At 44.3% G+C, this 14,827-nt stretch overlaps 1 protein-coding gene across 1 annotated transcript in view; it reads left to right on the forward strand.

Moving 5' to 3' along the window:
* LOC144824148 (ras and EF-hand domain-containing protein-like) overlaps positions 1-14,827 on the forward strand; it is a 304,543-nt gene that overhangs the window by 249,643 nt on the left and 40,073 nt on the right. Inside the window, exons 13-14 of the mRNA XM_078683278.1 lie at positions 13,892-13,973; positions 14,085-14,199. Coding sequence (XP_078539404.1) covers positions 13,892-13,973; positions 14,085-14,199 — 197 coding nt within the window. The remainder of the gene's footprint in view (positions 1-13,891; positions 13,974-14,084; positions 14,200-14,827) is intronic.

Genomic DNA, 14,827 nt, shown 5'->3' on the forward strand with positions numbered 1-14,827 from the left:
CTTACACCACTCTAAAGAACCACCTACTACGAATACGTTTTAAAAGTTTATTATAAAGCCAAAGTTAACTGGAGATACAAACATCTCAATATAAGGTTCAAAAGATATACTTGTATCAATACAAACATAAATTTTCTAAAAGCTCTTAGTCGGCAAAAGAATATTACCAAAACCAATTCAAAAATCATCAGAGTTGCAAGAATAGACACAAGCTGTAGCTTATGAGTCATTTACAGAAAGGAAGAAAATTCAGATTAGACTGTCCCTACACTAGACTGAGGGCTCCATTACGATATCGGGCGGATTGCCTCCGCCAGGGTGGCGGTGGCCACCGCCACCCTGGCGGAGGCAATCCGCCCGACAACCACTCTCGTTTTCCCCTCCGCCTGATTAGGATGGCGGAGGGGACAATGGCGGACGGAAAGACCGTCCGGCGCTTTACTGCCGCGGTCGCCCTGCGACCGCGGCGGTAATAGATTAATATGGTGGCGGTGTCCAATGGACACCGCCAGCCATATTACAATGGCAATATGTAGAGGCCTTTCCGCGGCGGCAATGCCGCCACGGAAAGTCAGGCGGAGATTGGTGCGGGGGCCCCCTGCAGGGCCCCCAGGTTGCCACCAGTGTCGGGGGGCACATGGGGGGTACCTATGGTACCCCGCCACATTTGCATATGCAAAGCGACAGGCACCGCTCGGTGCCTGCCGCTTTGCATATGCAAATGCAAAAAAGCATTTTTCAGATTGTGGCGGGCGGTGCAGAGTGCACCGCCCGCCACAATGATGGGAATACAGGATGCGCCCGCCACTGTGGCGGGCGCATCCTAATGCTGGCAACGGGACCCCCGCCCTCATGGCGGCCGGTCCCTAGTACCGTGAGGATGGCGGGCGGGCAAAGTCCGCCCGCCATCCTAATGGGGCCCTGAGTGACATCCCTACTTAGCAAAATCTTAACCTAAAAAGGTGTCAGCAGTGGTGACTTCCAAAGAAGATCACTCACTTCCCTTAGTCTTCGTTGTAAATCGGTTTCTCGCAGTTAACCTATCTGCCTACCCATCCGCTCTCTTAGGTTCCTCCGACCATCTGCCCTAACTCCACCCAGGGGTGCTGTCCCTAATACAAAATCACATTTACAATAGGAACGCCCTTTAGAGACGCCCCTCACGTGGTGTCAGTTCTGGCATTTTCCATGCTGATACTCCTCTGGGCCCATCGTTAGCGTTGACCTTGCTTCTCAGACTCTTCTCCGGCAGGACGGTACCCCCCAGGAAATTCCTGAAGCCTCCTCCAGGCCTGTGCCTGGCGCCCTGAACAAAACCCTATTCATCACTTCTCTTGATTGGAACCTCCTCGCACCTGCAAACAGACACTTGTACAGTGGGCCCCAAATTCCGGCCTCCACCATATCTTCTTAGTCGTAAACCATCGAGCAGGCTCCGCAATTTAAGCTTAACATGACATTTCTCTAACTAACACATGCAGATCAAAAGAAACAAACGTATCTATTCAGGCCTATTAGAATTACATGAAACGGGCCTGTGCACTCTGTAAAACATTTAATTTTCTTAGTCTAAACAGTATTCTAACTTATTACACACAATGGTTATATGAAACACTTCTATAAAACATTTTTCAGTTCTATGATCAATAATACTTTGAATTATAACAACATTAAATCCATCTCACGTGTGTGTATAACAACCCCTTTCATTCTCTGTGAACTGCCATGTGGCCTACACATTTCTTCGTTTAGCAGCGTTAGATTCTCCTCTACAACAGCCACATAACATGGTATTTCAACATCATTACAACATCTTTACACACTTCTACATTAGCTTTTCACACTGATATATGCATTCTATTTTAATTAAACACTCGTATGTATTTTCACTCTATAAATTCGACACTCTTGTGCAATCTTTACTAAACTAATGCAATGTGCTTGTAAATATGGTGCACTTCTAAAAAAAAAATTCTCGATTTGCGCTCTCTCAGTTCCCCCCTTTGATGACTTTTAGTAGTCATCACCATCACAACACCATCCCTGAGGTATGAACTAACTCAAACTGAACTCGTTGCAGTACTCCCTCGCTTCATCATCTCTAGAGCCCTCAGACTCCTGTACTGATTATCCTGCATCGCAGCTAATCTCCTTTCCTGCTCTCTCATGGATCTCTGCAACCTATTTGATCTATACCATTGATACAGTCGCACCAATCCCCACAGGGTGATTATACAAACCACTATTATGATGATAGGTTTCAGTATGTACCAAATGAAACCCTTTCCTAGGTTGGCAAACCAACCTCCAACTTTACCCATTCCATGACCTACTTTTTCCCACACATTTACCTGTGTCAAATCCTCAATCTCATGATGAATTTCAGTGATGTTCCGTATATACTTTTCTAGAGGTTTTGAATTGTCGGGAATGTAAGTACAACATTCCTGAACCTTCAAAGCCTTACAGACTCCTCCCTCTTTGGCTAACAGAACAACTAAAGCAAGTCGGTTCTGAAGAACCATTGCCCTTATCGACTGCATCTCTCCCTCCACCAGCATTAATGATCTACCAGTACTGGCGGACAACCTATCTACAACTGTTGCCAATCTTCTGATCTTGACATCATTCAGTACTATCCCTAAAAGAGGAAACATAGCACCAAATACGTCCCCAACTACCTCCTCATCGCTTACATCCCTTCTTCCTCTAGCTTGAGTTCTTCCCTCTATTATTTCTAAATCCTTAGCATGGTATATTTTGGGGAAGACAATTGCTAAGTAACATGATCCATACCAATTATCCGATAGTTTCACGTATGCATTTCTTCCACAAACAAAATATACATTCGGGATCACCTGCATTCCCTTCAAGAAATCCTTGGTATAATATTCTAATTGGAAAGCATGTTCACAATTTACTTCTCCCGCAAACACATTCTCATCATAGGTTTTACCCCTATATGTACAGTTTCCCTTTCTTCTCTCGATCTAAAGCTATTGGACCATTACTACCCTTTCTTTGGTGTGACCTTTCTTCCTCTGTCCAATCTGTTTTCCATTGGCCTGAAGCTTTTAAGATCTTCTGTCTCCTGTACCGATCATCCACCTGCCCTATAAACCTTTTCTCAATTTCTGACACTTTACAAGTCAAATTATTTCTTCGGGCATGTGAAGTATCCAACGTTTTCCAAGGAATGAAAAATTTCTTTAGTCTATCTTCACTCTTATAATAATCCCACTTATTCATATGCTTGTAGTTTGGAACTTCTGGTAAAACAGCATCAAAATTTGAAAAATAATATTCAAACCCATCACGTTCATAGAATATACTAAGCAACAAACTACATGTGATTCCATAAGTATATGGAAGATGATGATATCTAATACCTTCGTCTACAGAGGCTGGCAATTGCATGCAGACATAGCAATCTTTAGCCTCCATAGCATCAATATATTCATAAAGCAATTTAGCATATGCATTTGATTTGAAATTTCCCTGTGATTCATCCACATGCAACCTACGAGTCTCTGCTGCTAGTAAAGCTTTATCTTTCTCTGTATTGTCCCCCTTTTTACCAGCAGTATTAGGTTTCTGTGTCAATACAATTTTTGCTTCCTTTGTAGCCTTTTCTTCATTTTCATGTCCCACTACATATGATATGGTTACTACTAAAACTATAAGGAAAATTACTCCCACTAAGTGTGCCTACTATGCATTTTGTCCTGCGGTTTGGGTTGCCAGCCTCCATGATCTCAAGGCAGTGTAGTTCTGATTTTCTTTCACAACACAGAGTCTCTTTTCTTTGCTTATTCAGTCTCTCCGAACCACATCTGGAAGCTGATAATCCCTTCAGCAAGATCAGTTTTTGTGTTCCAAAGCAAAAGACAACCCTAGCCCTTCTCCGTCCACTAAATGGGAAGCCCCTAAATTTCTTCTTCTTCCACTTGGCGCTAGGTCAGCTTTCAATCTGTTTATCTACAAAGTCTTTAACAATCTGGAATCAGACTTGTTCCAGCGGCTCTAATCACGTATTCTAATATTTCCAAACGAAGAGTGATCTCCTCATGCGTTGGCCTCGTTGGACAAAAAGTCGGAAATTCTATTCTGTTTAAAACCATGTCTCTTATCCCGCTCAGATAAGGAGGATTGGGGATAGTGAGTGTCAGCAACCCTTCGATCTCCACTCCGGGTATCACCAACACTATTTCCACTGTTATGATTGGGTCAGTACTGATCAATGTCACTTCCCTCAACCTCCCAGATCTCCGTGCACTGGACACCTGTAGCTAGGTAGGTCCACTCAGGAGTAGCGTATCTTCTGCAGGGCACTCGCACCCTCCTCGATCTTCTCGGACCTTCTTGTTCCTGTCCTTGTGCACCTTCGTCCAGATCCGAGTCTTCAGAGATAGGAGCAAGAGTTCTCTCTGGAGTTGGCTTCAAGCTCGACCTCTTCTTTCTTTCAGGCCAACTAGCTTCTCCACGCCTTGTTCTCCTATTTCTTGTCCTCACACTCGGTTCTTGATCACTCTTGTCTTGATCTGTCTCTGAGCCGTATTCACAACAACTTTCTCCTTCGGTGGCAACTTCAGTTCCACTGTCGTCCTGTCTTTCTTCTTCTGGATCTGTAGCACTCCCAACTTCTTCCGACACCCCCACAGCTTGTCTGATCCCCTCTAGTGGTTCGCCGTCCACAGTTGGATTTTCATCTGTGAGAGGAGCTGTTTCTTCTAAGGGTGCTGGAACTCTTCGAGTATGGGAAGCGTGGATCCAGTTTGGCAGCCCTCCACACTTTACAGCAGTATTCGTTGTCAAGATTATTTGGTAGGGCCCCTTCCAACGCACGTCTAGGCAGTTCTTCCGGACGTGCTTTTTAATAAGCACCCAGTCTCCAGGGCACAAGTCGTGACACAGGTCTCTTGAAGATGGAACTTCAGCAGCCTGCACCTGAAGAGACACAGAATGAATGACATCAGAAAGTCCCTTGCAATAATCCAAGATCAGGTCATCTGTAATATTCAACAAGGCTGTAGTTGGAACAGACGGAAGTCTCATTGCCCTCCCCATTAACACCTCATGTGGAGAGAGACCTGTCCTCCTGTCTGGTGTGCTACGCATACTCATGAGTACCAAGGGCAGAGCATCAGGCCAGCTTAAGGACGTCGATGAACATACTTTGGCTATTCGGGATTTTAAGGTTCCATTTATCTGCTCCACGATACCTGAAGCCTCTGGTCGATAGCTACAGTGCAACTTCTGATCAATGTTCAATGCAGAGCAAAGCATCTTCACAACTTCGCTGTTGAAATGAGTTCCTCTATCTGATTCCAAAGAGGTCGGCACCCCAAAGCGCGGGATCAACTCTCTAAGCAACAACTTTGCTACTGTGAGTGTATCGCACCTGCATGTAGGGTATGCTTTGACCCATCTGGAAAATATGCATACAACCACCAGAACATACCTAAGGCGGTTGCTTTTTGGCATCTCAATAAAGTCTAATTGCATTCTGTTGAAAGGCCCCCCAGACCTCCCAATGTGACTCATTGTAACTGGTGTTCTTTTCCCTACGTTCAATTGCTGGCAGGTGACACATCTCCGACACACTGCTTCTGCTGCAATCCTAAACCTAGGATTATACCAAGTCTGCCTAAATAACCTCAGCATGGCATCTCTTCTTAAGTGTACTGGACCATGTATCTGTCGTGCCATTGGACTCACTAGTTCATCAGGTAATACTGCCCTTCCATCTGCTGAAACCCACAAATCCATGTCACTTTTCACACAACCTGCTGTTTCCCATGCCTTTTTCTCAGTATCAGGTGCTTTTTCTTGCAGATCTTTTAAATCATCCCAAGTATCGACTGTTTCTAGCATCATGTTTAACTCTGTCTTTTCCTGAGTCCCACCTACTTCCACTTCCGTGAAAGAATATCCTTGCTCCGCACAGTAGCGGGCAACTTCGTCTGCATATCGATTACCTTGCGACACAAAATCTGTATTTTTGGTGTGGGCTACACATTTAACAACCGCAATTGCTGCTGGACCTTGTAGTGCTTCTAACAACAGTCGCACAAATTCCCCATTACGAATAGGCGAACCAGAGGAGGTCATGTAACCTCTCTGAGACCACAATTGCCCATAATCATGAACCACACCGAAACCATATTGGCTATCGGTATAAATGGTGACTCTAATTTTGCTACCTGCTAAACAGGCATGTGTCAATGCAATGATTTCAGCTACCTGAGCGGAGTGTACTCCTTCCAGGCAAGCGGCTTCCACAACTCCAGTAATGGTGCAAACAGCATAAGCTGCTCTCAACCGACCAGTATCGTCTCTTAAACATGAACCATCAACAAAGAAAATTTCATCAGGGTCAGTCAACGGCTCATCCACGATATCTGGTCTTGGCTTGGTGCATAGTTCAGTCACATCAAGGCAATCGTGATCTTCACATTCTTCGCCTTCTATATCATTAGGAAGTGGCATCAATGTAGCAGGATTCAAAACAGAGCACCTTTAATGGTCACGTTCTCCGCAGCAAGAATACCTTGCTCGTAGCGCGTGAGCCTATTATTGGTTAAGTGCTGTGTCTTGGTCCTGGTCATTAACAGTTCTACAGAATGAGGTACATACACCACTAATTGGTGTCCCATGACGATATTTTCACACCTTTCAATGCTGACACCTGTTGCAGCAACGGATTTGAGACATCCGGGCAACGCTGCGGCTACCGGATCTAAAGTAGCCGAAAAGTATGCAACCGGTCTACGGGCATTTCCATGAGTTTGTACTAAAACTGACAAAGCACAACCTTCTCTTTCGCAGCAGTAAAGTGAAAATGGTTTTTCGTAATCAGGCATCCCCAAAGCTGGAGCACGGCACAAGTCCTCTCTCAGTTGTAGGAATGCCATCAAACAATCCTTGTCCCATGGTACCGGATCACTCACCTCCTTGTGCGTCAATTTTTGTAAGGGTTTTGCTTTCAGGGAAAAGTTAGCTATCCACTGTCGGCAATAACCCACCATCGCTAGGAACATCCTGACTTCTCTCGGTGTTGTAGGCGCGTTCATCTTCATTATCGCCTCTATCCTATCTGGTGACACCTTGCGCTTTCCCTTCTCTATCCGGTGACCCAAGTACTGTACTTCTGTCAGACAGTACTGCAATTTGCTCGGAGATACTTTATGCCCATTTTCAGCTAAATGGTTCAACAAAGCGATGGTATCTATCTTACAAGCTTCTTCCGTTCCTGACGCAACAAGTAGGTCGTCTATGTACTGGACCAGAACCGAGTTCTGTGGCAGTACTAGACTTTCAAGATTTTTCTTCAATAGCTGGTTGAAAATTGATGGGCTTTCTGTATACCCTTGTGGGATACGACACCATGTTAGGACACGATCTTCCAGCTTAAAAGCGAAAAGATACTGGCTTTCTTCATCTAATGGAATTGAAAAGAAAGCCTGACAAAGATCTATCACTGTGAACCACTCAGCTTGGAATGGTATCTGAAACAATATCACTGATGGATTCGGTACCACTGGACAACATGAAACAACTATGTTATTAATCTTTCGAAGATCTTGCACTATTCTAAATTTCCCACTAGGTTTCTGCAAACCCATAATCGGGGAGTTGCATGGACTTCCCACGATTTCCTTCAGTATTCCCTGTTGGATCATAGAGTCGATTACGGGTTTTATTCCTGCAATCGTCTCCGGGGTCAATTTGTATTGAGGCGTTCTTGGATATTCAACATTTGGTTTTACCATGATCTTCACTGGTTCTACTCCTTTGATCAATCCTATCTCTTCTCCAGTAAAATCCCATACCTCTGATGACACTGTATCTCGCAAATCCCGAGGAAGGTCCCCCACAGTCAGGGTAGGATACAGTTCTACACACGCTCTCGAATTTGTAACTTTAAAGGTAGCATCCTCGTCTGTAGTCTGTACCTCTACTCCCTGAGGTGTGCAGTATATTGTGCAGTTCAGTTTGCACAATAAGTCCCTTCCTAACAGACACACAGGACTAGAATCACATACTACAAACTGATGTTCATAGTTGTGGTTTCCTATTCGCACTAGCACTGGTTCCGTCAAAGGGTTGGTCATTCTCCTATTTGCGACTCCTACCACTTGAATAGTTTCCCCCGACATTGGTAGATCTGGAACCACTGCCGATCTCAAAGTTGATCGAGTAGCTCCGGTATCTACTAAGAATTTTGTAGGACACCCTGCCACTTGAGCCTCAACAAACGGTCCTCTTTGATCCACCTCTAGAACTGCCCCGAGGGTACAGTCCTCCTCTCTACTTACACGTTGTCCCGTCAATGGATCAACGTAGTAACACTCTTCTTCGTCTATAAAAAGAGGCATTTGTCTATAGATCTTTCCCCCTGTCGTAATCTTTGGTGGCTGCGGGAACTGGGCTCGTGGAGCCGAAGTCCCCCCTTTGACCACCTTACTTTTTGGCACTGTCACCCTTTGAACTGGAACTTCTAGTACTTCCTCCTCCTCTACTTCTAGCTCTCCGTTTTCAGTGTTATAGGGACACTCGCGTTTCCAATGTCCCACCTGGTGACACCTGTGACACTTTGTCGTTTTTTTCAATGTAGCAATGTCTATTCTAAGTCTCGAGTTTTCCTCGCTGTCCTTATTCTGGCTATTTGGTTTCCGTCCCATTGTCCCTGTTCCCTGTTGCTGCTGTCCACCCTTCCCAGCCGACTGCATCTGCACCATCATCAGTTTCTCTTTTAATTTCTTTGCTTTGGAATCTATTTCATCACTGCAATACCTTGTGTATCTCAAAATTTCATCCAATGGTTTGTTTTGCCAACAAATTAAATGTTGCTGAATCATCAAACAAATATCAGGTCTCAACCCCAAAACGAATTTCGATACAAACTGTCCTATATCTTTGGGATCCATTACATCTAAACCACTGTATTGTTTGACCGTTTTCAGCAATCTCTCATAAAACTCATGAACTGTCTCCTTGGGTTCCTGTCTTGTTTGGTCTATTTTTACCCAATCTATATCTTGTGGTGGCACCTTCTCCTTCAGCCATGTCATTACCCTATCATATTTTAACATTACCGTTTCTGACGGTCCATTAGTACGAGTATCCCTTTCTGGTTCTGCAGTTGGCCATTCGACACTAACCTTGCATGCTATCCACAAGTCTCCTGGGACCACAATGTCAAATAAGGTGTTCAAATCAATCCACAATACTTTTGAAATTTTGACAAACCTCTCTACCTGCTTGTACCACTCTACAGGATTTTCCCTTAACTTCGGAAATGAGTTGGTAAATGCAGCCAAATCTCCCCTACTCCAGGGCACGTGTACATAACTTCCATTCGCTATTTCTCGCAAAGGGAATGCCTCCATCTGCAGTAGCCTTCCCTCCGGAGACATCACATTTGCACTCCGCCTAACAGTTCCCTTTTTGGACCACCTCTCTTCCCATTTGTCCAGATCTCTCCATGCTCTTATTCCCGTGATCAGTTCCCTTATGTGTGTTTTTAATCCAGTTGTCCTCCTCTCATCTAAGTCCTGATCTGAATAATGCAACCTATGGTTACCCTGCAATGCCTTTGTTCTGGACAAATCTACCATATACTTGTCTGCCAGTTCAGACAGTTTCTCATGAGTTGCTCTTGCCTTTCGAGTAATATCTTTTGCTATAAACAGCAGCTCATCTTGTTCGTACATGTCAATCCTTTCTAAAGGCAACACACCATCAATTATTTCGTCCAGGTCAGATTTTAAGCTGGTCACATCGAGTCTTTTGGCTTTTATCACAGCTTTCAGTATGCTATCTCTAGAGAGTCCATTTACATCTCTCCCATCACAGCTCCGAGTCCTACGTCTGGGCTGAGGCGTGTTATGGGGAGTCCTCCCATGCTCCCATCTCTCCAGGTCCCATGCAGTTCCATCCTCTCTGGGTGTATGGTGAAACACTTCTCTATTTCCCATAGTCCCACATTTCCCGTTCTGCCTGGTTTCTCTGGGCGCATGATAAGACATTCCATTATTCCCCATGCTTTCGCAATTTGCCTGTGATCTCTGATCACTCGACGCATGGCAAGATCCTTCGCGGTTTCCCATGTTCCCACAATTCCAGTACTGTACGTTACCATCAGGTGCATGGGGAGTGCACTTAAACCTATCCCTGTACTCTTGTGTCCTTTGGTCTCCCTCACTTTGAATGAGACGAGACGTCTCTCCACACTCCGCACTTCTACCTTTTTGCTCCTGCACATTTCCACCGTCAATATGACGTGTAACTCCTCTACTCTCCTGACTTTTACCGTCCCACTCCTGACTGCTTTCGCTAGCCCCGCAGTGAGATAATGTCCCGTTGCCTCGACTTCCCCATCCAGCTTCTGCTCTTGAACTGTCGCTCGGTGCTTCTGTGGACCTATCCCATTCCCTCAAGTCAGCCCTCAATTCTTTATAGGATTTCGGCCGTGGTCCCCTCAGGTCCATCGGTCCTCTCTGACCCCCCTGCTCTGCTACGGGATCCACTGCTGAATCCAATGGGGTGCTCCACGTTATCAGTCCTGGCAATTTCCTCCAGGCATTTGTCGTGTTATTCCTTCTTTCCATCTCAACTCTTTCTCTGTCTAGCCGTACCTGTTCTTCCTCCCTCCCTTTCTCTGGGTGATAAACCGACACTATAGGACCTATGGTAACGGGTACTTGAAGAGCATCTGGCAATCCATAAGACTCAACCCTCTCTGTTGCTGGCATCTTCTGCACCACAACCCTTCCGACTACTCTCTGTACAGGACTATGTTGAGGTGTCTCCTCACCTTTGGTAGGTACCCAATCCGTTATAGGGAGTGGCCTGTTCTCTTCTATGTCAACCCTATCTTGCTTTGGGAGTTCAGTACCTTCTATCTCCCTATTGTCCGGAGGTGGTCTATCTATCAACAACCTATTTATTAGGCCATCCTCCGACTCGCTCTCTTCATCCTCTTCTATTGGTCTCTTTTCTCCTGTAACCTCTCTCACTGTGTACAACTTATCCACTTCAATCGTCTGTACCCTCCATCTCTTGGCCTCCGCATCCCATTTGGCATCTTGCACTGCCCTTACTGATCGCCTTACCCTTTCTTGGTGCCTGTTCTGATTCCTGTCGTGCGCCGCCCTAATCCACGCATTAAGCGCCTCAAACTGTGTTGGTCTAGGCAAAGGTCTCAATGAGGACATAACTGCTTTCAGCTGATGCAACACCTCTAATCTAAACGTTCCGTATTTCGGAAAAGTCAGTTCCTCATTCCCCTCTGTAATCTTACTCCAAGTACCAAGCCACAGTATAGTATGCAACCCAACATTCGTTGCCATATAGTGAGCTGGTGTACCCTCTGGCGGTGCCTCTTCCCCGTAATAAGATTCTCTTCTTTTTCTCTTAAAGATCGCTCTCAAACATTTAAAACATTTCATGTTCAAAATCTACAACATTTCTATTTTCTCCGCGTTCGTTTACTTCCTGATGACAATCCACCAATCCCAGCGCGGTTCTCGCTAACTGGCCTATCACAGCGCGGCTTTCGCTGACGTCACACCAACCGGCCTATCTCAGCGCGGCTTCACACCAACCGGCCTATCACAGCGCGGCTCTCGCTGACGTCACTCGTCCCCCTTCGCAGCAGTTCCCCTCCTTTCTCCGCTCGTCTCCCGGTCATGCATGCGTCCCATTCATACTCTGAAAAATGATTACTTCCGACCAAGCGATCACTTTCCTTGACTGTACGCCCACAGTCTAACTGTAATTGTCACCTAAACTGACGAAATGTCTTTCCGCGTACGTCCAGACAATCGCCTTTACTGATAGGTTACTTACACACGGTAACTTTTGACCTGCGTCCGTTACCCACACACTCACTCTTGCGTTCCCCCTATCTCGGTCCTGCGGGTGATCAATGGTACCTCATGAAGTCCTTCTCTGGTCGACAACTACTCTGGATGTTCGATACACCCGAACCACTTAAGCTCTTCTCCGAACTTAAGATTTTCCCAGTTTGCCAGGTTGCGCGCGCTCACAACCCTCTCTCACTCACACTACAGGCATTCAACTCCGCATGACATTACAATACAAATACAACACAAAACACCGCAATCTGTCAACGCATGACCCTTGTTATACTCACTCTCGTCCGACCCTGCCGCTTTTCTCTCGCACCGTCAGCACCTTCTTCGGCAGGCGATTCTTCCGCTGCTCATCTCTCGATCTCTAGGGACCTTGGGGTAATCTTAACCTAGTCTAGATCACCTTCCTGTAGAAGGTAACCATCCTTGTCTGCTACCAACTGTTACGGCGGGATTTTTGATCTATGGCTATATGTCTAGATCCCAACTCAGGTCGACTGAACCGTTGATACCTGTCATAGAGTAAAAGGCAATCCAGTACTAGGTCAATTAATAAAGACTTACACCACTCTAAAGAACCACCTACTACGAATAAGTTTTAAAAGTTTATTATAAAGCCAAAGTTAACTGGAGATACAAACATCTCAATATAAGGTTCAAAAGATATACTGGTATCAATACAAACATAAATTTTCTAAAAGCTCTTAGTCGGCAAAATAATATTACCAAAACCAATTCAAAAATCATCAGAGTTGCAAGAATAGACACAAGCTGTAGCTTATGAGTCATTTACAGAAAGGAAGAAAATTCAGATTAGACTGTCCCTACACTAGACTAAGTGACATCCCTACTTAGCAAAATCTTAACCTAAAAAGGTGTCAGCAGTGGTGACTTCCAAAGAAGATCACTCACTTCCCTTAGTCTTCGTTGTAAATCGGTTTCTCGCAGTTAACCTATCTGCCTACCCATCCGCTCTCTTAGGTTCCTCAGACCATCTGCCCTAACTCCACCCAGGGGTGCTGTCCCTAATACAAAATCACATTTACAATAGGAACGCCCTTTAGAGACGCCCCTCACGTGGTGTCAGTTCTGGCATTTTCCATGCTGATACTCCTCTGGGCCCATCGTTAGCGTTGACCTTGCTTCTCAGACTCTTCTCCGGCAGGACGGTACCCCCCAGGAAATTCCTGAAGCCTCCTCCAGGCCTGTGCCTGGCGCCCTGAACAAAACCCTATTCATCACTTCTCTTGATTGGAACCTCCTCGCACCTGCAAACAGACACTTGTACAGTGGGCCCCAAATTCCGGCCTCCACCATATCTTCTAAGTCGTAAACCATCGAGCAGGCTCCGCAATTTAAGCTTAACATGACATTTCTCTAACTAACACATGCAGATCAAAAGAAACGAACTTATCTATTCAGGCCTATTAGAATTACATGAAACGGGCCTGTGCACTCTGTAAAACATTTAATTTTCTTAGTCTAAACAGTATTCTAACTTATTACACACAATGGTTATATGAAACACTTCTATAAAACATTTTTCAGTTCTATGATCAATAATACTTTGAATTATAACAACATTAAATCCATCTCACGTGTGTGTATAACAACCCCTTTCATTCTCTGTGAACTGCCATGTGGCCTACACATTTCTTCGTTTAGCAGCGTTAGATTCTCCTCTACAACAGCCACATAACATGGTATTTCAACATCATTACAACATCTTTACACACTTCTACATTAGCTTTTCACACTGATATATGCATTCTATTTTAATTAAACACTCGTATGTATTTTCACTCTATAAATTCGACACTCTTGTGCAATCTTTACTAAACTAATGCAATGTGCTTGTAAATATGGTGCACTTCTAATTTTTTTTTTCTCGATTTGCGCTCTCTCACTCTCAAACAACTGAAAATGGACACAATTAAAATGTTCTGTGGAATGGGCATCCAGGACTGTAATTGCTGATGTTTTATTTTTTATTTTTACCCTTCTCCTCTTAGGTGTTGATTTTCAAATCAAGAAGCTATTGGTGGACGGAGAACAAACAACATTACAGATCTGGGATACAGCGGGACAAGAAAGGTAAAATAATGTGACAATTAAAAAAAGAGGCACTATTTTTTCTTTACTACTGTTAGAAAATGTGGTTTTGCTATAGGAAAATTAGCTTTAAATCATCTTGTCTTTGTGCAGGTTTCGTAGCATAGCCAAGTCTTACTTCCGAAAAGCTCACGGAGTGTTACTGATGTATGACGTTACCTCGGAAAGTAGCTTCCTCAATGTCCGCGAATGGATCGATGAAATCAAGGTACCAGATGGGACTTAGTGAAGATATGATCACTTTCACGTTTAAGGCAGGAATAGAGCATAGCTCCTCAGCCCAAGCACACTCTTCCACCAGAGTAAAACAAATAGATCTCATTCCTTGATTGGCAAATGGATACATTATTTTTATTGTCTCAGTTGTAATTTAATAATTCCACCAGTTCATGTTTACATTATGAGCCTTTTTCTAAGAGTATGACGAGGCCTCGTAAAAAATCTGCGGGGACTATTGGCATTAGTTCAATGACCACAAAATCCAATTTTAGGTATCTGATTATATATAATATTGATAGCGACTGACGGGAAAGGGACCAGGTGTTACAGATTACCAAAATGTTTCCTTTACACAATATATCCAGCATATATGTTGTCTAAATATTCATGTACTCAATATTTCTGTTTGTTCATTCGATGGATAAGGTTACCTTTGTTGAATGAAGGTCAGATGATAAACGTTGCTAAATGTTTTTCCAACCTGACATTTGACACAAGTTAATGAGCAAATATTGTTAATGTACCGGACTATAGTCTTGAACTAACCTATCTAACCCTGTGCTCGCCTATATGTAGTCTTCTGCATGGGGAATGGAAAGGCTATGATGGGAAGTGTT

The sequence above is a fragment of the Lissotriton helveticus genome, chromosome 3_1 (assembly GCF_964261635.1).
Source record: "Lissotriton helveticus chromosome 3_1, aLisHel1.1, whole genome shotgun sequence".
Classification (NCBI taxonomy): Eukaryota; Metazoa; Chordata; class Amphibia; order Caudata; family Salamandridae; genus Lissotriton; species Lissotriton helveticus.